At 41.2% G+C, this 21,517-nt stretch overlaps 1 protein-coding gene across 1 annotated transcript in view; it reads left to right on the plus strand.

Annotated features, from left to right (window-relative positions):
* The window catches only part of ADAMTS12 (ADAM metallopeptidase with thrombospondin type 1 motif 12), a 407,364-nt gene that overhangs the window by 212,236 nt on the left and 173,611 nt on the right, over window positions 1-21,517 (plus strand). Inside the window, exon 5 of the mRNA XM_069555948.1 lies at window positions 698-781. Within this exon, the coding sequence (XP_069412049.1) occupies window positions 698-781 (84 nt within the window). The remainder of the gene's footprint in view (window positions 1-697; window positions 782-21,517) is intronic.

A 21,517-nucleotide genomic window follows, 5' to 3' on the forward strand; every position in this document is an offset into this window, starting at 1 on the left:
TTCCATACCTAGTTGAACTAGATGGCTCAGTGGGTAAAGGATGTACCTGCAATGCAGGAGATCCTGGAGACGCGGATTCAATCCCTGGGTTGGGAAAACCCCCTGGAGAAGGAAGTAGCAACCCACTCCAGTATTCTTACCTGTGAAAATCCCATGAACAGAGGAGCCTGATGTGCTACAGTCCATGGGGTCGCATAGAGTTGACATGACTGAGCAACTAAACACACACATGCCTGGTTAATTAAGGATGGAAATTCAAAGTAAATTGCTGTTTTTCTTAAAAACATGTATCCTAGGAAAACCTGTAATTTATCATGTACGTTTTCTAGTAGTTATTTATCAAATGACTGAATCATTTTAGCATGATTTTTTTCTCACTGATGTATAGAGGAAATTATATAAGAATTTCCACAAATGAAACTGAGGCAAAGAACTGGAACATTATTTCTTCAAGATAGTTGGAGCTAGAATTGGAATAAAGTTAGTGACCCCTAATTTCAAGCGTCCCTTTTGCATTGTAATGCTTTCTGCCTTCCCCGTTGGTCATGTCTCACTCATCTTTGATCTCCACCAAAAACTTCGGACCTATAAGATAAGGAATTATTGCAAAGGCATTACAGTGCTGTTTTTCTCCTCCTCCAGTATTTATCTGTTCTCTATTCACCTGAGACTAATGATTTTCCATTTCTGACTCTAGGTCACCGGGTTGTTCCATAACCCAAGCATTGGCAATGCAATTCACATCGTTGTGGTTCGGCTCATTCTCCTTGAAGAAGAAGAGGTAAGGCATAGTGTCCCCACCACTCTTCCAACCTAGATCCTCACACTCCTTGGCATGCTAAGTCACTTCAGCCATGGCCAGCTCTTTGTGACCCTATGAGCTATAGCCCACCAGACTCCTCTGTTCACGGGATTCTCTGGGCAAGAGTGCTGGAGTGGGTTGCCTTTCCTACTCCAGGAATCTTCCTAACTCAATAATCTAACCTGCACCTCTTACGTCTCCTGCAGTAGCAGGTGGGTTCTTTACCACTAGTGCCACCTGGGACGCCCTTCACACTCCCTACCCCCTATCTTCAGAAAAGCTGTTGATGGACAAGAAAGAGGGTACCAGAAAGATGTCTGGAAGCCCATCTGTGTTATTTTCTTGGGAATTCAGGGATGTCAAGTGGGAGATTTCCAAGATATACATACTTGGAATCATCTGACAGTCTTTGTATCTAGTAACTCACAAATCAGCTTGACAGCAGTGCCTAAGAATATTCCAAAGTGGATTAAATCACGTTCTGACTGAGTGATTTCAAACAGTTCAAAGAGATGTGGAGATACTGAACCTTTTTACTGATTATTTCCCTCTTGCACAGTAACACATGTCTCTGTTCTGGGCCCACTGGTCTCTGCACTTTTACTCAGGGATTCCATCTGGCCTCAGAGACTTACAGAGCATGGACATGCTGAGACTCAGTTGATACCTCCAGCCTAGACCTGCTACTTGAGCTCCAGATTCATATCCAGTTGCTTATTCAACATCTCAACCTGGATGTGTTCTAAGCTACTTGAACTTGGAAACTTAAAATTTGAAATGGAATTCTCGGTTACTCGCTGCCCAAAGCATTTCACTTCTGCCTCCTGCCTTTCTTCAGCCCTCCTCTTCCCCATCTCAGTAAGCGGTACTATTATGCACTGTTCAGAAGTCTGGGAATCATCCTTGATCCACCTTCCTTTCTTGTCTTGCACATCTTGCAGCAAAGCCCACAGTGCTCCTGCCTTCAAAACGCATCTCTGAATCACCCACTCTTAGTCATCTCCACAGTCATTGTGTTTGTTTTGGCTTTATCATTGGTTGCCTTTATCCTCTCTACCACAGTGGAATCCTTCATGTTCTTCCTGTTGTAATGCTTCCCTGCCCACCACCACTGTAATCCAATCTTGACATAGCAGTTTAGAATGGAAATTTTAAATACAAATTGAGGTGCTCCACTGAACAAAACATTTAATGGATTTTTGGGCTTCCCTGATAGTTCAGTTGGTAAAGAATCTGCTTGCAATGTAGGAGCCCTCAGTTTGATTCCTGGGTCAGGAAGATCCCCTGGAGAAGCAATAGGCTACCCATTCCAGTATTCTTGGGCTTCCCTTGTGGCTCAGCTGATAAATTTTATTCACTTGCAATGAGGGAGACCTGGGTTTGATCCCTGGGTTGGGAAGATCCCCTGGAGAAGGGAAAGGCTACCCACTCCAATATTCTGACCTGGAGAATTCAATGGACTATATAGTCCATGGGGTCATAAAGAGTTGGACATAACTGAACAACTTTCACTTTCACAGAATAATTTCAGCATTTCTTACTCTGTCCTATGGAGAGTTTCATGATCTGGCCTCCTTCCACTTTCCCATTTTTCTGTGTGTCACTCTCTGCCTTTCTTCACCACTTTGCACAGGACTTCATATAGGTTCTAGAGCACCCAAGGCATTCTTGAGCCTCGTGGCCTGTGCACTTGAGGTTCCCAATGCCTGAAACATCCCTCCCCTGGCTCTGCTCAGGGCTGGCACCTTGTGAACTCCAAGGCCTCTGTTTAAATGACACTTCTTCAGAGAGGTCTCAATGACCAGCCTTCCCAAAGCTGGCCCCACTTGGCATTCTCCATCACAGAATGGAGTTTGCTTCCTTTCTTAATCCATTAATATTCTGTTTATTTGTTTACTTTTTTCTTGCTTATCTCAATCACCATCAGAATGTGAATTCCAGGAGAGCAGTAAATATGTTTATTTGTTCTTGGCTTTATCTCCAGCACTGAACACAGTGACTGGGCATAAATGAATGAATAAATGAATTTAGTGAAATTTAATGAATGAATGAACCATCCAACCTGGTGAAATGACTTTGAAATCTATAGCTCTTAACCAGCAGCTGAGATAAAGAAGGGTGTTATTCAAATCTCCATTAACAGGAATTGTTGTTCAGTTGCTCAGTTGTGTCCTGTTCTTTGGGACCCCATGGACTGCAGCATGACAGGCTTCCCTGTCTTTCACTATCTTCCAGAGTTTGCTCAACTCATGTTCATTGAGTTGATGATGCCATCCAATAATCTCATCCTCTGTAGCCCCTTTCTCCTCCTGCCCTCAATCTTTCCCAACATGAAGGTCTTTTCCAATGAGTCAGCTCTTCACATCAGGTGCCCAAAGTATTGGAGCTTCAGCTACAGCACCTGTAATTCCATTGAATATTCAGGGGTGATTTCCTTTAGGATTGACTACTTTGATCTTGCTGTCCAAGGGAATCTTAAGAGTCTTCTCCAGTACCGCAATTCAAAAGCATCAATTTTTTGGTGCTCAGCCTTCTATGTGGTCCAGCTCTCATATCTGTACATGACTACTGGTAAAACTGTAGCTTTGACTATATGGACCTTTGTTGGCAAAGTAATGTGTCTGCTTTTTAACACATTTTCTAGATTTGTGATAGCTTTGCTTCCAAGGACCAAACGTCTTTTAATTTCATGGCCACAATCATCAAAGTGATTTTGAAACCCAAGAAAATAAAATCTGTCACTGTTTCCATTGTTTTCCATCTATTTACCATGAAGTGATGGGACCAGATGCTATGATCTTCATTTTTTTTTAATTTTAATTTTTACTTTATTTTACTTTACAATACTGTATTGGTTTTGCCATACATTGACATGAATCCACCACGGGTGTACATGTGTTCCCAAACATGAACCCCCCCTCCCACCTCCCTCCCCATAACATCTCTCTGGGTCATCCCCGTGCACCAGCCCCAAGCATGCTGTATCCTGCATTGGACATAGACTGGCGATTCGATTCTTACATGATAGTATACATGTTTCAATGCCATTCTCCCAAATCATCCCACCCTCTCCCTTTCCCTCTGAGTCCAAAAGTCCGTTATACACATCTGTGTCTCTTTCCCTGTCTTGCATACAGGGTCGTCATTGCCATCTTCCTAAATTCCATATATATGTGTTAGTATACTGTATTGGTGTTTTTCTTTCTGGCTTACTTCACTCTGTATAATTGGCTCCAGTTTCATCCATCTCATCAGACTGACTCAAATGTATTCTTTTTAATGGCTGAGTAATACTCCATTGTGTATATGTACCACAGCTTTCTTATCCATTCATCTGCTGATGGACATCTAGGTTGTTTCCATGTCTTGGCTATTATAAACAGTGCTGCAATGAACATTGGGGTACATGTGTCTCTTTCAATTCTGGTTTCCTCGGTGTGTATGCCCAGCAGTGGGATTGCTGGGTCATAAGGTAGTTCTATTTGCAATTTTTTAAGGAATCTCCACACTGTTCTCCATAGTGGCTGTACTAGTTTGCATTCCCACCAACAGTGTAGGAGGGTTCCCTTTTCTCCACACCCTCTCCAGCATTTATTGCTTGCAGATTTTTGGATCACAGACATTCTGACTGGTGTGAAGTGGTACCTCATTGTGGTTTTGATTTGCATTTCTCTAATAATGAGTGATGTTGAGCATCTTTTCATGTGTTTGTTAGCCATCCGTATGTCTTCTTTGGAGAAATGTCTATTTAGTTCTTTGGCCCATTTTTTGATTGGGTCGTTTATTTTTCTGGAATTGAGCTGCATAAGTTGCTTGTATATTTTTGAGATTAGTTGTTTGTCAGTTGCTTCATTTGCTATTATTTTCTCCCATTCAGAAGGCTGTCTTTTCACCTTGCTTATACTTTCCTTTGTTGTGCTGAAGCTTTTAATTTTAATTAGATCCCATTTGTTTATTTTTGCTTTTATTTCCAGAATTCTGGGAGGTGGATCATAGAGGATCCTGCTGTGATTTATGTTGGAGAGTGTTTTGCCTATGTTCTCTTCTAGGAGTTTTATAGCTTCTGGTCTTACGTTTAGATCTTTAATCCATTTTGAGTTTATTTTTATGTGTGGTGTTAGAAAGTGATCTAGTTTCTTTCTTTTACAAGTGGTTGACCAGTTTTCCCAGCACCACTTGTTAAAGAGATTGTCTTTACTCCATTGTATATTCTTGCTTCCTTTGTCAAAGATAAGGTGTCCATATGTGTGTGAATTTATCTCTGGGATTTCTATTTTGTTCCATTGATCTATATGTCTGTCTTTGTGCCAGTACCATACTGTCTTGATGACTGTGGCTTTGTAGTAGAGCCTGAAGTCAGGCAAGTTGATTCCTCCAGTTCCATTCTTCTTTCTCAACATTGCTTTGGCTATTCGAGGTTTTTTGTATTTCCATACAAATCTTGAAATTATTTGTTCTAGTTCTGTGAAAAATACTGCTGGTAGCTTGATAGGGATTGCATTGAATTTGTAAATTGCTTTGGGTAGTATATTCATCTTCACTATATTGATTCTTCCAATCCATGAACATGGTATATTTCTCCATCTATTAGTGTCCTCTTTGATTTATTTCATCAGGGTTTTATAGTTTTCTATATATAGGTCTTTAGTTTCTTTAGGTAGATATATTCCTAAGTATTTTGTTCTTTTCGTTGCAATGGTGAATGGAATTGTTTCCTTAATTTCTTTTTCTACTTTTGAATGTTGAGTTTTAAGCCAGCTTTTTCACTCTCCTCTTTCACTTTCATCGAGAGTCTCCTCATTTCCTCTTCAGTTTCTACCATTAGGGTTGTGACATCTACATATCTGAGATTACTGATATTTCTCCCAGCAATCTTGATTCCAGCTTGTGCTTCATCAAGCCTGGCATTTCATATGATGTACTGCTTATAAGTTAAATAAGCAGGGTGACAATATAAAGCCTTGACATATTCCTTTCCCAATTTGGAACCAGTCCATTGTTCCATGTCTGGTTCTTACTGTTGCTTCTTGACCTGCATACAGGTTTCTCAGGAGGCAAGTAAGGTGGTTTGGTATTCCCATCTCTTAAGAATTTTCCAGTTTGTTGTGATCTACACAGTCAAAGGCTTTAGCATAGTCAATGAAGCAGAAGTAGATGTTTTTCTGGAATTCCTTCATTTTTTGTGTGATCCAATGAATATTGGCAATTTCATCGCTGGTTCCTCTGCTTTTCTAAATCCAGCTTGAACATCTGGAAGTTCTTGATTCACATACTGTTAAAGCCTACCTGAAGGATTTTGATCATTACCTTGCTTGTATTTGAAGTGAGTGCAATTATGTGGTGGTTTGAACACTCTTTGGCATTGCCCTTCTTTAGGATTGGAATGAAGACTGACCTTTTCCAGTCTTATGGCCAGTGCTAAGTTTTCCAAATTTGCTGGCATATTGACTGCAACACTTTAACAGCATCATCTGTTAGGATTTGAAATATCTCAGCTGGAATTCCATCACCTCCACTAGCTTTGTTGTACTAATGCTTCCTAAGGCCCACTTGAGTTCACACTCCAGGATGTCTGGCTCTAGGTGAGTGATCACACCATCGTGGTTGTCTGGGTCATTAAGACCTTTTTTCGTATAGTTCTTCTGTGTATTCTTGCTACCTCTTCTTAATATCTTCTGCTTCTGATGTGTCCATAACATTTCTGTCCTTTATCGAGCCCATCTTTGCATGAATTGTTCCCTTGGTGTCTCAATTTTTTGAAGAGATCTCTGGTCTTTCCCATTCTATTGCTTTCCTCTATTTCTTTGCACTGTTCACCTGTGAAGGCTTTCTTGCTCTTCTTTGGAATTCTGCTTTCAGATGCATATATCTTTCCTTTTCTCCTTTGCCTTTCACGTCTCTTCTTTTCTCAGCTATTTGTAAGGCCTTAGAGACAACCATTTTGCTTTTTTGCCTTTTTTTCCTTGGGGATAATTTTGGTCACCACCTCCTATACAATGTTATGAACCTCCGTCCATAGTTCTTCAGCCACTCTATCAGATCTAATCCCTTGGTTTGTCACTTCCAGTGTATAAGGAATTTGATTTAGGTCAAACCTGAATGGTCTAGTGATTTTCACTACTTTCTTCAGTTAAAGTCTGAATTTTGCAAATAGGAGACCTGAGGTCAAAATGCTCAAGGCAAGTTTTACTGTTTTCTGTGTGGAAGCCTCCACAATAGAAGATCTTAATGTCAGTGATCTCTGAAACCTTATCCTTTTTCCTTCCTCTCTCCACTATCACTTACACTTGCCTTAGTCACTAAAGACATACTTTGGGTATCATGAAATACCTATTATTTCCCTTTCTGTAAATGTTTTTTAAAAAGATTTAACCCAAACTTAGAAACTAGGCAAAACAAAGACTATGAATCCTTTCAGTGGCTAGCATGACTCTTCTCACTCTATGGGGATGTGGATTTGTTTGGTTATGGTCTAGACAGCTGTGAAAAGAAGAGAAGCGAAAAGCAAAGGAGAAAAGGAAAGATATAAGCATCTGAATGCAGAGTTCCAAAGAATAGCAAGGAGAGAGAAGAAAGCCTTCCTCAGCGATCAGTGCAAAGAAATAGAGGAAAACAACAGAATGGGAAAGACTAGAGATCTCTTCAAGAAAATTAGACACACCAAGGGAACATTTTATGCAAAGATGGGCTTGATAAAGGACAGAAATTGTATGAACTTAACAGAAGCAGAAGATATTAAGAAGAGGTGGCAAGAATACACAGAAGAACTGTACAAAAAAGATCTTCATGACCAAGATAATCGTGATGGTGTGATCACTCACCTAGAGCCAGACATCCTGGAATGTGAAGTCAAGTGGGCCTTAGGAAGCATAAGTACAACAAAGCTAGTGGAGGTGATGGAATTCTAGTTGAGCTATTTCAAATCCTGAAAGATGATGCTGTGAAAGTGTTGCAGTCAATATGCCAGCAAATTTGGAAAACTCAGCAGTGGCAATGAGACTGGAAAAGGTCAGTTTTCATTCCAATCCCAAAGAAAGGCAATGCCAAAGAATGCTCAAACTACCACACAATTGCACTCATCTCGCATGCTAGGAAAGTAATGCTCAAAATTCTCCAAGCCAGGCTTCAGCAATACATAAACCGTGAACTTCCAGATGTTCAAGCTGGTTTTAGAAAAGGCAGAGAAACCAGAGATCAAATTGCAAACATCTGCTGTATCATCGAAAAAGGAAGAGAGTTCCAGAGAAACATCTATTTCTGCTTTATTGACTATGTCAAAGCCTTTTACTGCGTGGATCACAATAAACAGTGGAAAATTCTGAAAGAGATGGGAATACCAGACCACCTGACCTACCTCTTGAGAAACCTATATGCAGGTCAGGAAGCAACAGTTAGAACTGGACATGGAACAAGAGACTGGTTCCAAATAGGAAAAGGGGGTACATCAAGGCTGTATATTGTCACCCCACTTATTTAACTTCTATGCAGAGTACATCATGAGAAATGCTGGGCTGGAAGAAACACAAGCTGGAATCAAGATTGCCAGGAGAAAGATCAATAACCTCAGATATGCAGAGGACACCACCATTATGGCAGAAAGTGAAGAGGAACTAAAAATCCTCTTGATGAAAGTCAAAGAGGAGAGCGAAAAAGTTGGCTCAATATTCAGAAAAGAAAGATCATGGCATCCGGTCCCATCACTTCATGGCAAATAGATGGGGAAACAGTGGAAACCGTGTCAGATTTTATTTTTGGGGGCTCCAAAATCACTGCAGATGGTGACTGCAGCCATGAAATTAAAAGACACTTACTCCTTGGAAGGAAAGTGATAACCAACCTAGACAGCATATTGAAAAGCAGAGACATTACTTTGCCAACAGAGGTCCATCTAGTCAAGGCTATGGTTTTTCAAGTGGTCATGTATGGATGTGAGAGTTGGACTGTGAAGAAAGCTGAGTGTTGAAGAATTGATGCTTTTGAAGTGTGGTGTTGGAGAAGACTCTTGAGAGTCCCTTGGACTGCAAGGAGATCCAACCAGTCCATTCTAAAGGAGATTGGCCCTGGGTGTTCATTGGAAGGACTGATGCTAAAGCTGAAACTCCAATACTTTGGCCACCTCATGACAAGAGTTGACTCATTGGAAAAGACTCTGATGCTGGAAGGGATTGGGGGCAGGAGGAGAAGGGGATGACAGAGGATGAGATGGCTGGATGGCATCACCAACTCGATGGACATGAGTTTGAGTGAACTCTGAGAGTTGGTGATGGACAGGGAGGCCTGGCGTGCTGCAATTCATGGAGTCACAGAGTGGACGCGTCTGAGCGACTGAACTGAACTGAACTGATGGTAAAGTAAGGTGATAACATTCAGGAAACTGATAGAATACAAATGGATTTTGTCAAGTAGAATTGGAAAGAATTTGTGTCCAGCTGAGAAGATAACTACAAAGATTATGGTTTTATTGCTCTGTGGTCCATTACATAATCATGTATCTAATTTAGCAGTCTTAGTCCAGCATTCCCCTTCTTTGTTTTTCTTTGTTTTGTTTTACTATGATTGCATCAGTTTTTAGTATCTGCCTTCGATCCAGTTTTGCCATCTTGCTTGTCTCCTTATTAGTGTGTTAAGTAAATCTTGAACATCTGCTCACCATACATTTGTATGAGAATTATGTTTTTAACTTTTTGAAAATTATGCTTGACTAACTTACAAGAAAATTATACTTGACAATTGCCATTACTGCCATTACCCCTACCATAGTTGGGCCAAACTACAGGGAGGGAACGCAGCCCCACTGCTTAATAGAAAATTGGGTTAAAGATTTACTGAGCATGGCCCTGCTTTTCAGAGCAAGACCCAAATTCCCCCACAGCCAGTCCCTCCCATCTGGAAGCTTCCATAGCCTCTTATCCTTTTGCATCAGAGGGCAGACAGAATAAAAACCACAATCACAGAAAACTAACCAAACTGATCAATTGGATCACAGCCTTGTCTAACTCAATGAAACGATGAGCCATTCTATGTAGGGCCACCTGAGACAGATGGGTCATGGTGGAAAGTTCTGACAAAATGTGGTCCACTGGAGAATAGAGTGGCAAACCACTTCAGTATTCTTGCCTTGAAAACCCATAAACAGTATGACAAGGCAAAAAAAATATGACACGGAAAGATGAACTGCTCAGGTCAGTAGGTACCTAATATACTACTGGAGAAGAGTGGAGAAATAACTCCAGAAAGACTGAAGGGATGGAGCCAAAGCAAAAACAATGCCCAGTTGTGGATGTGACTGGTGATAGAAGCAAGGGCCGATGCTGTAAAGAGCGATATTGCATAGGAACATGAAATGTTAAGTACATGAATCAAGGTAATTTGAAAGTGGTCAAACAGGAGAAGGCAGAAGTGAACATCGACATTTTAGAAATCAGTGAACTAAAACGGCCTGGAATGGGCAAATTTAATTCAGATGACCATTATATTTACTACTGTGGGCAAGAATCCCTTAGAAGTGGCCCTCATAGTCAACAAAAGAGTCTGAAATGCAGTTCTTAGGTGCAGCCTCAAAAATGACAGAATAATCTCTGTTCATTTCCAAGGCAAACCATTCAGTATCACAGAAATCCAAGTCTATGCCCCAACCACTAATGCCAAAGAAGCTGAAGTTGAACACTTCTATGAAGACCTACAAGACCTTCTAAAACTAACACCAAAAAAGGTGTGCTTTTCATCGTAGGGGACTAGAATTCAAAAGTAGGAAGTCAAGAGATACCTGGAGTAACAGGAAAGTTTTGCCTTGGAGTACAAAATAAAGCAGGGCAATGGCTAACAGAGTTTTCCCAAGAGAATACACTTGTCATAGCAAACACCCTCTTCCAACAATACAAGAGATAACTCTACTCATGGACATCACCAGATGGTCAATACTGAAATCAGATTGATTATATTCTTTGCAGCTGAAGTTGGAAAAGCTCTATACAGTCAGCATAAACAAGACTGGGAACTGACTGTGGCTCAGATGATGAACTCCTTATTGCCAAATTCAGACTTACATTGAAGAAGTAGAGAAAATCACTAGACTGTTCAGGTATGACCTAGATCAAATCCCTTACAATTATACAATAACAAATAGATTCAAGGGATTAGATCTGACAGAGTACCTGAAGAACTATAGACAGAGGTTCATGACATATGCAGAGTACATCATGTGAAATGCCAGACTGTATGAAGCACAAGCTAGAATCAAGATTACCAGGAGAAATATCAATAACCTCAGATATGCAGATGACACCACCTTTACGTCAGAAAGTGAAGAAGAACTAAAGAGCCTCTTGATGAAAATGAAAGAGAAGAATGAAAAACCTGGCTTAAAACTCAACATTAAAAAAATAAAGATCATGGCATCTGGTCCTATCACTTCATGGCAAATACATGGGGAAACAATGGAAACAGTGACAGACTTAATTTTCTTGGGCTCCAAAATCACTGTAAATGGTGACTGCCGCCATGAAATTAAAAGATGCTTGCTCCTTGGAAGAAAAGTTATGACAGATATAGACAGCATATTAAAAAGCAGAGACATTACTTTGTTGACAAAGGTCCATCTGGTCAAAGTTATGGTTTTTCCAGTAGTCATGTATGGATGTGAGAGTTGGACCATAAAGAAAGCTGAGTGCTGAAGAATTGATGCTTTTGAACTGTGGTGTTGGAGAAGACTCTTGAGAGTCCCTTGGACTGCAAGGAGTTCTAACCAATCAACCCTAAAGGAAATCAACCTTGAATATTCACTGGAAGGACTGATGATGAAGCTCCAATACTTTGACCACCTGATGCGAAGAACTGTCTCATGAGGAAAGACCTTGATGCTGGGAAAGATTGAAGGCAGGAGGAGAAGGGATCGACAGAAGACGAGATGGTGGATGATATCACCAACTCTATGAACATGAGTTTGAGCAAACTCTAGGATTTGGTGATGGACAGGGAAGCCTGGCTTGCTGCAGTCCATGGGGTTGCAAAGAGTTGGACACGACTGAACATGACTAAACAACTGAACTGACTGACTGATCTTGGAGGGCAAATCTTCACTCTTGTAAAATGGTCTAGCATATATGCATGCTCAGCCATGGTTTTGGCAGTGAGGGGAAGGAAGTTTCTCCTAAGTGTAGAAAGGAAAAACCTTTACCCTCACAGTTTCAACAATAGCCTTAGTTGGAGCTCAATATGTGTTTTCCATGAATTGGAGCCCTTTGAACCATGCGACTCTTCATTTTCGGAAACAAGGCCACCAAAGTCTCACTGCCAGTGGAATCCTTTGAAAGAACTTGATTGGTGATTACCTCTTTGGCCCTATCATGATTACATTGTTTTTCTTTCCATCCTCATTTGGCAAATGCAATGAGACACACATGAATTGGTATAAAATAGCCACAGCTTCCTTTGTCCCAATTGCCAAATGTCTTCCTCATCCAAACTTTTATAGAATCTCCAAGTGGCACAGGGTTCACAATTTGACAACAGAAATGCCAGCCCATCGGAGCGTTGCGGTTAACATTTCCCATTTTCTTGATTCTCGGAGAACAGTTGGATCTGTTCTTCACATCTTGGACTAATAAGCATCCCTGAGAAAGAGCAGTAATGATTCCTTAATTAACATCGAGGTAGCAGCCACAAGCGGAGAAGGCAATGGCAACCCACTCTAGTACTCTTGCCTGGAGAATCCCAGGGACAGAGGAGCCTGGTGGGCTGCCATCTATGGGGTCGCACAGAGACGGACATAACTGAAGCAACTTAGCAGCAGCAGCAGCAGTAGCCACAGGCAGGAAGTTTAGTGTGAGGTGTTGAGAGGTGACTGCTCTTGAGCAGGGAGACTTGAGTTTGAGTCCCAACTCCGTCATCATCCCAACTCTGTCATTATCCCCTGGGTAACTGAGAAAGTCCCATCACAGCTGCATCCCTCCTTTTTCTTCATCTGCAAATGAGAAGCGAATGGTGGTGCATCAACTCTTTGTCAAATGCCATCTTAGCCACAGAAGTGACGAACACAAATCTAAGTCCTATTTCCTGATTCTAAGGAGCTTAGCATCTCCTGCACAAAGACACAAAGTAGGAAACTTCAAACTGAGATTGCTTGTTGTGAAAAAAGGAAACTGTGATTGTGCTGGAGGCAGGAGAGAAAATAGCCAATCAAAACCTGCTCACCTCCATTCCCACCGGGTCTTGTTCCAGTGTTGCCTGTCTCTGTGCATGACATCAGCATGCATCCAGTAGTAGGAGCCAAGGGCCTAGAAATTGTCCATGATCCCTCCTCCTCCCGCCTCCGCCCCAAATCCAGCCCATCAAAAGGTACTGTCAGTTTTCTTTGACCAACTTCATTTACATCACTTAAATTCAGGACCAGTTGTCTCTTCCGTGGGCTCTAGTTGTATATACTTTCTGTTCTATTTGGATTCCTTTGGATCTTGTTTTCTCATTGCAGCCAGGATGATCTCCAAATGGTAATCTGATTATCTCTACTCTCCTGACATCCATTCCCAAAGCACATGCCTGATTTAAAGCAATCCAGTGTTTTCCTGATTCCCTCTCTAAACTCTTACTGTGTCCCACTTGCTGTTAGGATAGAGTGATAGTTTTCTATTCATCATGTTTTCTCCTACTGCTAATCTTGTTGTTCAGCCTGTCTTCCTTGTAGAGTTCAGTTAGTTAACACCTTTATCTTTCAGATCTCAGTTCAAGTGTCACTTGGCTGAGGAAGCCTTCCTTGAGATCCATGCTCAGTAACATTCTATCATATAATTCCACAACACTGCATTTCTCCTTTGTAGAACATTTCTGAGTTATAATTTTATATCTCTTGGCCTGATGCACTCTCCTGCATTAGTGTGTGGGACTTCAGTGCAGAGGCTGGGTCTGGTGTTGCTCACCACTCAGCCCCACTGGTTTAGAACAGATAAAGGAAAGCGTAAATGAGTGAGAGCAACAGTCAGTGGGTGAAGCTAACGGTCAACAGTGGCTAAATCATGACAAGCCTATCACCCCTAATGGGATGTGGATCTAATCCTTTGAAACCTTCTGGATGATTCCAAACTGAGAGATGAAGTGGAGAGAGAAGCATTAGAGAGATGGCTCTGGGGCTCTGTGGAGAGTGACATGAGGTGGGGGACACGGAGGTAGGTCTCTACCATCAGTGAGTTCCTATGACTGTCTTCTTCCTTATTCAAAATCCTACCTGGCAGCCCACACCATTTAGGCTTTCATTTTCTGTGCTGGGTTCAAGAGCCTTGGTGGTCAACCTCCATACAGAAAATACACTTCCTCTGTGTCAGTTGAACATGTACTCAGTTGTGTCCGGCTGTCTGTGACTTTTTGGATTGTAGCCCACTAGGCTCCTCCGACCATGGGACTTTCCAGCTAAGATTACTGGAGTAGGGTGCTATTTCTCAGTTACTGCCATGTGAAAACCACTGTGGAATTCCATCACATTTTGAGGATAAGTTTGACATGATACTCATTTTGGAGCATCCTAGAGACATCTCAAGGAATAGAGGGTTATATTTCAGACCAGTGGAAACACACATACACAAAACCATGAGCTGGAAATGTTTGCCATGCTTATTAAGACATCATGGGCCAAGAAATCAGAGTGGCTTCACATATGAACCAACTTGCTCTCTTTCCTGTCTTGCTTCCATCCAGCCTTGAATCAAACTCTCATCTTCACTTTATGACCCTATCCTATTTTTGAACTCCTGTTCTCCCTCAGGGACTGAGACACAAACTTAGGCTTTTAGCCCTTTCCACTTAAGACCAATTCATTCAATGACCTCCCTGCTCAACAGTTGGCCAGGGACTGCTCTCTTCCCTCCTACTTCTGTGAGCAGTTGACATCGTGGCAAGCACAGATTTATAGTTAGTCCCGCCTCTTCCTAGCCATATAAGCTCTGGTAGGTTTCTTGCCTGTGCCCCCATTTCTTCATTTGGTAAAATGGGGATAAGAATGTTTACTTTCTGGTGTTGCTGTGAGAATCAAGCATGTTAATTCATATAATGGTCAGCATAGTCAGGCTTGTTGAAGCCATTCCGTCAGTGTTACTTATCAGTATCATTCTCATTCTTATCATCATCATCATCATTATTTAGGTCTCACAGCAACCCTGGCAACTGTTACTATTATACTCATTTCACAGATGAGGAGATTGTACCAAAGTCTTTGATGGAAAACAAAACACCTGAAGGAGATGAATAGGGTCTTTAGCATCTGGAGACTTCTTTTAAGAACAGGATAGAGCCAAAGCTGGGGTGGGAGTGAGTTGGGATGAAGCCAGCCACATGGCCCCAGATCACAGTGCCACTGAGGGGTAGGGCCTTGGGGTGTCAGGCTGGCTTGAAGGAGCAGCAGGGCTGACAAATAGGAAGGAGATGTCTGTTTGCACAGAGAATGTCTCTCCAGATTTAGTGTTGGGTTCACTTCTGTGAGACTCTGGAGTTAAAAGCCTGTTGACTTTGGCAACTCAGACTGGTGACCTCCCCTGTCCCCAGGGTGATGTGTGGGTCTGTAATAATCTATAGAACTGCTGCTTTTTCAAGATAAATGTCAAAAAATATGGGCAATGAATTTGTACACTCACCACTTTAAAAAATATCAAGTATCTCTTCCTCTGACCATCAGATGAGTTATTCCTTAGGTACACTGGAAGTTTTCAGGTTAAACTTTTTACTGCTTTTCTCTCTCTGCCTGTTCTCTTTCTTTTAAGAACCTAAGCCTAGCTAGCAGAGCATGATCAGACTGTGCAGTGAATCACAAATTCTCTAGGAAATCAATACATGATTTTTTTTTCATTATAATGAGAGAGATTACAAAGAGGACAACTTATAATAAAAGCCACGTTCTTGCAAAATCATTTTCTCTCTCCCATTTGGGACTATTTCTGCAAGCCATTGCTGACTTCCTCTAGGTCGCCTCCCTGTTCAATCAGGTCACATACTCAAATGAATAGGAAAGGGGAAGTGAGAAGTGAATTGGACTGAAGTGGCTGAGAAAATGAGGTGAGAAAAAATGATGAAGGAACAAAAAGGGAAATCTATTTTTGTTTACAAAGGAAATAGGAAAAAAAAATTGTGTGGATGGGGGTTTGTTTTGAGAAGTGCAGATAATGACAAGGATGTTTTATAGGAAATGTTCAGTACAAGCCTCCCCTTATTCATCGTGCATCAGTGTTATCCCTCTGAAGCTCTTCTGTATCTTGTGCATGCTGAGAGCTACATGGTGTTGAGGCATAGCTAACCATGGCTCCTGGGATCACGTGCATTCAAGAAACTGAGTATTTCTTGGACTTAGTCTCTTATGAGACTTGGAGATGAAGAGGCTGAAAAAAGTTGTGCTCAATTAAAATTTCCCGCAAGAGTCATGACATCTACTAGGAAAGTGGTAACATGGAACTTGTGTTAAATGCTGCATACTGTAAATGAAAGTTCTATACAAGGGCAAAGTACTGAGCTACAAATGACCAGCAGCTCAGTTAACTGCTCTTGCTTGGCTATAAGAAGAACTGGCAAAGGCAATAAGGAGAAAGCAAGCATGATTTGAGGGTAGACTTGGGGCTTTAACCTTTTTTTTTTTTCTTTCTCCTGTTGACAAAAATTCAATTAACTACTAAGTTAAGAGAAAAAGAATTTTACTCAAGCTAAACTGAGGTTTATAATCTGGAAGGCAGATTCTCGGAAATCTCTGAGAGTAACATCACACAATTTTAACATTTCAACCTAGTGCAGCAAATGCTGTGAACCAAGGTGCACACGACATATTTGTAGAAAACTCTTCCAGACGAGGAGGCAGGGAAGACTTCTTGGAAATGTCCCAGTTGAGTCTTTAAAAATTAATGGATATCGGGTAAGTTAAAGGGAATAAATAAGGAGAGAAATGAGGCTTTCTAGACAGAGGAGGCAGCCTGAAGAAAGCAAGGAGAGAAAGAACATATGTCTGGGGGTGAGGAAAATGGTAAAAACAGGCAGTTTGAATGTTGCTGGAACACAAACTGTGAGGTTGAAGCATGAAGGGAGGGCTTCCTGGAGGCTAGACTTTGAAAGGTCTCAAGTCTTGCATGGTGATATGAGCAGACTTTGGTTTTGGCTGGATCGACCTGGTGATGGCAAGGAGGATAGATTTAAAAAGAAGAAAGAAGGAGAACAGTGAAAAGATGCTGCAAGAATTAATTCAAGAATAAAATGATGAGAGTTTGAACTCAGATAGTTGGGAGTAAAGATGGAGAGAAAGTTGAGTTAACAGCACATGATGACAAACTGGGCTGTTGAAAGAGAGAGAGGAGACCAACAGGAGTACACCGACTTGATGATGGTTCCTGTAACTAAGAAGATGCAGGAAGAATAGAAGGTTAACACAGGGAGACAGAGGGTCAGGGATGTGGAGTTAGGGCTATCTGTGGTGCAAACCAGAAGAGTGTGTCCATCAAGAGATTTGGGTCCATGAGTTTGACCCAACCTCCCTCTAGCGGAGGTTGGGAATGAGATATAGACTTGAAAGTTAATAGTGTATAGGTGAATACCCAAAATAAAACTGTGATCAAGAGTGAACTATTAATAGCAATGAGCCAAAAAGAAGAAGAACAGGCCTGAGAGTAAGAAGAGGAAGGAGAGCTAGGGGATCTCAGAAGTAGAGGGTTTCTGTCTGTGTTTGTCTTCCCCTGGTGGTGGGAGTGTGAGGTGGGGGAGATAAATAAACAGTAACCATCAGTATTTGAATTGCTAAATCTTTCCAATTACTCAAAGCAAAATATTTAGAGAAGTGTCTTCCAACTCATTGGAAGAGACAATGTGATGCTGGCAAAGATTTGAGGGCAGGAGGAAAAAAGGGGATGACAGAGATGAGATGGTTGGATAGCATCACTGACTCTATGGACAAACTCTGGGAGTTAGTGAAGGACAGGAAAGCCTGGTGTGCTGCAGTCCACGGGATCCCAAAGAGTAAAGACACAACTGAGAAACTGAAAAACAGCTTCAGTAGTTGGAAAACCACCAGTTCTGGACTAGTAGCTGCGAAACTGGCATTCCAGCCTTGCTCTGCCAAAACCAGCTCTGACTTGGCTGAAGTCCTCCCCTCTAAGACCTGGATCTCCTCATTGTTTAAACAAGAGGACTGGATTTATAATTCCTAAGGCCCTTCAAGGAAATGGACTCAAAGCAACGCTGGGAAAACTGGAGGCAGAGTCCATGCAGCAGGGTCTGGAAGATGACTGTTTCCCCAGGTCCTCGCTCACATTTGAATTTGGCTCAGTATCCAGGGAGAGTGGATATTTGTAGACATTCGCTTTTCCTTAAACAGACACACATGTAGATTGGTGTGTAAGTTCTTGCAAAATGATGAGTCCAGTGCAAAGAGCTGACTCATTTGAAGTGACCCTGATGCTGGGAAAGATTGAGGGCAAGAGGAGAAGGGGACGACAGAGGATGTGAGATGGTTGGATGGCATCACCGACTCAATGGATATGAGTTTGGGTGAACTCCGGGGGTTGGTGATGGACAGGGAGGCCTGGCATGCTGCAGCTCATGAGGTCAGAAAGAGTCAGACACGACTGAGCGACTGAACTGAACTGAACCAATGTACTTGTTGTTTAGCCACCAAGTTGTGTCCAGCTCCCAACCAAAATGCAAATGGACAATATTGAAATAAAAAATTGAATTTTTCCTATCTGGCCGTATCCCACCAGTGACTGTGAGCCCGAGGAGAACATTCTAAGAGGCACTCCATCTGCTTCTGCTTGTGTGGCCACTTCAGCTCTAACAAGCCTTTATGTTCATGGTTATCTAAATAAAGAACTTAACTTCAGAGTGAGTGTGTGGATGTGTGAGTGTGTGGTGTGGGGGCTATTCCCACCACTGTAACAACACATCTGAAAGATTATAGGTTCCCTTTGATTCAAAACTGTTAGAACTCACATATAATTAATTAGTAAGTTACCCATGTAGACTGATATTTTAAAGCATTTTATAAGATCTATTGCAACCCTCTAGTCTTGGTTCCAGCCAATTGTTACTTTTAAGATGTTAAAAATTTCTTGAGATAATTGTAGATTCACATATAGTTGTAAGAAATATTGCAGTGAAATCCTTTATTCCCTTTATCCAGTTTCCCCCAAGGGTAACATCTTGTATAATATCTTGTACATTTGGTACAAGATCAGAACCAATAGATCAATATTCATACAAACTACCTCTCTTATTCAGATTTCACCAGTTTTACAAGCACTTAGATGACCCTAGTGGTAAAGAACCCGCCTGCCAGTGCAGCAGACATAAGAGGTCTGGGTTCGATACATGGGTCGGGGAGATCCCCTAGGGAATGGCAGTCTACTCCAGTATTCTCGCCTGGAGAATCCCATGGACGAGGAGCCTCCCAGGTTACAGTCCATGGGGTTGCGCAGTCAGACATGACTGAAGTGACTGAGCATGCACATTGATTGTGTCTGTTTACATTTAGTTCTATGCAGTTTTAGTATGTGTAGATTTCTGGAACCTTTGCCACAGTACAGAACGGTTCATTACACAGATGCTACCCTTTGATACCTCCCTTCTGCCTACTGACCTAAATCCTGGAAAGCACTAATCTGTTCTACATCTCTCTATCGTTTCAAGAATGTTATATAAATGGAATCGTACACTATGTAAACTCTTGAGATTTTTTTTTTCATGTAACCTCTTGAGACTGAATTTTTTTCATTGGTCATAATTCCCTTGAGATCCATCCAAGTAGTGTGTATGGAAAGTTTGTTCCTTTTTAGTCCTAAGTAGCATTCCATGGTACATGACAGTTTATTTAACCATTCAATCATTGAGGGACATTGGGGTTCTTTCCAGTTTTCTGCTACCAGGCGTGAAGCTGCTGTAAACATTCTGCTACAAACTTTTGTGTGAGCGTAAGTCTTCATTTCTCTGGGACAAATGTCCAGGAATGCAGTTGCTGGGTCATATAATTGTTGCAGGTTTAGTTTTTTTAAGAAACTTCAAACTGTTTTCCATAGTGGCTGTACAATTTACATTCTTACCAGCAGTGTGAGCGACCCAATTTTATCACGTCCTTACCATTGTTTGGGTGTTGTCACTTTTTAAAATGTTAGTCACTCTGATAGGCACATAGTAATGTCTCATTATGCCTTACAGCTTCTCCTCTGTCATGTTCACGGGGCTTAGTGACCCCTTTAGGTACCTAATTTTACCTTAAATACAAAGCAAAAAGAAAAGGATTTCTTCAAATACTAGTTTTCCTGCAGAACCTGGTAAAAGGATATGTTCTAAGATTTTTTTTTTTTCATTTTCAAAATCCTCCACAATTTCTTTTGTTTCTTTTGTCTATGGTGAAAATTCCAAAGGCATGTTTCCATTATGTAAAAGAAGAGGGTTGATCACTAAAACCTACCATGTTATGATTACACCCACAGTCATTTTTAAAAGATACTCAAAACTTAAGCTTTCTTTGTGTGTGTGTGTTTAACAAGAGCCATTTTTTTAAATGATACTTTTACAATAGAGGTATTTTGCTGCTAAGGCAAACTGAAAGCAAAAGTTTTCAGAAAGCTTTGATTAATTCAGAAAATTATGATGCTCCTTGATGCAGAAGATCAGAGAAGTTGGAGGAAACCTAGTGGGGTGAAAGGGGCTTCCCTGGTGGCCAGTGGTAAAAAAGCCACTTATCAGAGCAGGAGACGCAGATTTGATCCCTAGGTCGGGAAGATGCCCTAAAGGAGGAAATGGCAATCGACCCCAGTATTCTTGCCAGGAAAATCTCATGGACAGAGGAGGCTGGTGGGCTATTGTTCATGGGATCGCAAAGAGTCAGACACAACTGAGTGACTAAACAACAGCATCTTATTATGGTTTTCATTTGCAATTCTCTGATGATTAATAAGGTTGAGCATCTTTTTATCGTGCTTATTTGCCATCTGTATACCCCCTTCAGTGACATGTCCCTTCATGTCTTTGCCATCTGTATATCCCCTTCAGTGGCGTGTCCCTTCATGTCTTTGCCATCTGTATATCCCCTTCAGTGACATGTCCCTTCATGTCTTTTGCCTGTTTTCTAGTTGTTCTTTCATTGTTGAGATTTGACAGATCTTTAGATTTTCTAGAGACAAGACCTTGACAGCTACCTGGCTTACAAATACTTTCTTCACTCTGGAGCTCTTCTGTTCATTATCTTACAAGCTTTCTTCCAGAACAAAAGTTTTTCATTTTGATGAGATTCAGTTTTTCAATTTTTCCTTTTCTGGATGATTTTATCAGTATCCAGTCTCTAAACTTTTTTCCTGGTCTTGGGAACCCAAGATTTTCCCCTGATTTTTTTTTAAGTTTTATAATTTTTAAAAAAATTTTATAAATCGGTCTGTGGTCCACCTTGAGAAAATTTTTGTATAAGGTGTGACGTTTAGATCAAGACTCATGCCATCCCTCAGAAGGTTGTAATATTCTGGATACAGATCCTGTACATATTTTGTTAGATTTATGCCAGTTTCATTTTCTTTGGAATAATGCAAAATGGCATTATTTTTTAATTAATGAGTATGTCTTTCACATCCTTCCTCTCCCCAAAACAAACAAGCAAATATAGAGTTTAAAACAAACCTCAAAGCAATCTGGGGATAGTTGATGGTTTGTTTTATAGCTTGCCTTCCTCTCTGAAGGAGAGGAAGTAAGGCACCATGCTTATGAGGCTGG

The sequence above is a fragment of the Ovis canadensis genome, chromosome 16 (assembly GCF_042477335.2).
Source record: "Ovis canadensis isolate MfBH-ARS-UI-01 breed Bighorn chromosome 16, ARS-UI_OviCan_v2, whole genome shotgun sequence".
NCBI classification, from domain to species: domain Eukaryota; kingdom Metazoa; phylum Chordata; class Mammalia; order Artiodactyla; family Bovidae; genus Ovis; species Ovis canadensis.